General features: G+C 49.0%; 1 protein-coding gene across 1 annotated transcript in view; it reads left to right on the top strand.

Moving 5' to 3' along the window:
- Nucleotides 1-306, top strand: part of LOC119590554 — a gene marked incomplete in the record, with an annotated part of 6793 nt that overhangs the window by 2868 nt on the left and 3619 nt on the right. Inside the window, 1 exon segment of the mRNA XM_037939210.1 lies at nucleotides 89-239. Within this exon segment, the coding sequence (XP_037795138.1) occupies nucleotides 89-239 (151 nt within the window).

The raw sequence follows: 306 nt of genomic DNA, 5'->3' as shown, positions 1-306 counted from the left end.
GTTACAAATGCACACGCATTCACACACAAATAAACATGCAGCTTAAGATATGACAAACACATGCATTACTGGAAAATTTTCGTCGTAGAGCCTGACGGACCTTCTTCTGTTGAGGCAAGAGGCTCAGCTGAACAGAATGGCCGCGGCGCAGGAGGCCACGACGGAGCTTCTGAAGGCGAGTCTCGAGGCGTTGGTTCAAGTTCGCGACTCGCTGAAGGCAGAAGAACACACACCTGAGAGTATGTACTTTTTTACGCGTACGCAACACTGATGACATCAAAGCATTACAGTGTGGCATGTGGAGAG

This window comes from Penaeus monodon, chromosome 27 (genome assembly GCF_015228065.2).
Source record: "Penaeus monodon isolate SGIC_2016 chromosome 27, NSTDA_Pmon_1, whole genome shotgun sequence".
NCBI classification, from domain to species: domain Eukaryota; kingdom Metazoa; phylum Arthropoda; class Malacostraca; order Decapoda; family Penaeidae; genus Penaeus; species Penaeus monodon.
This window is presented reverse-complemented; position numbering and strand designations above follow the sequence as displayed.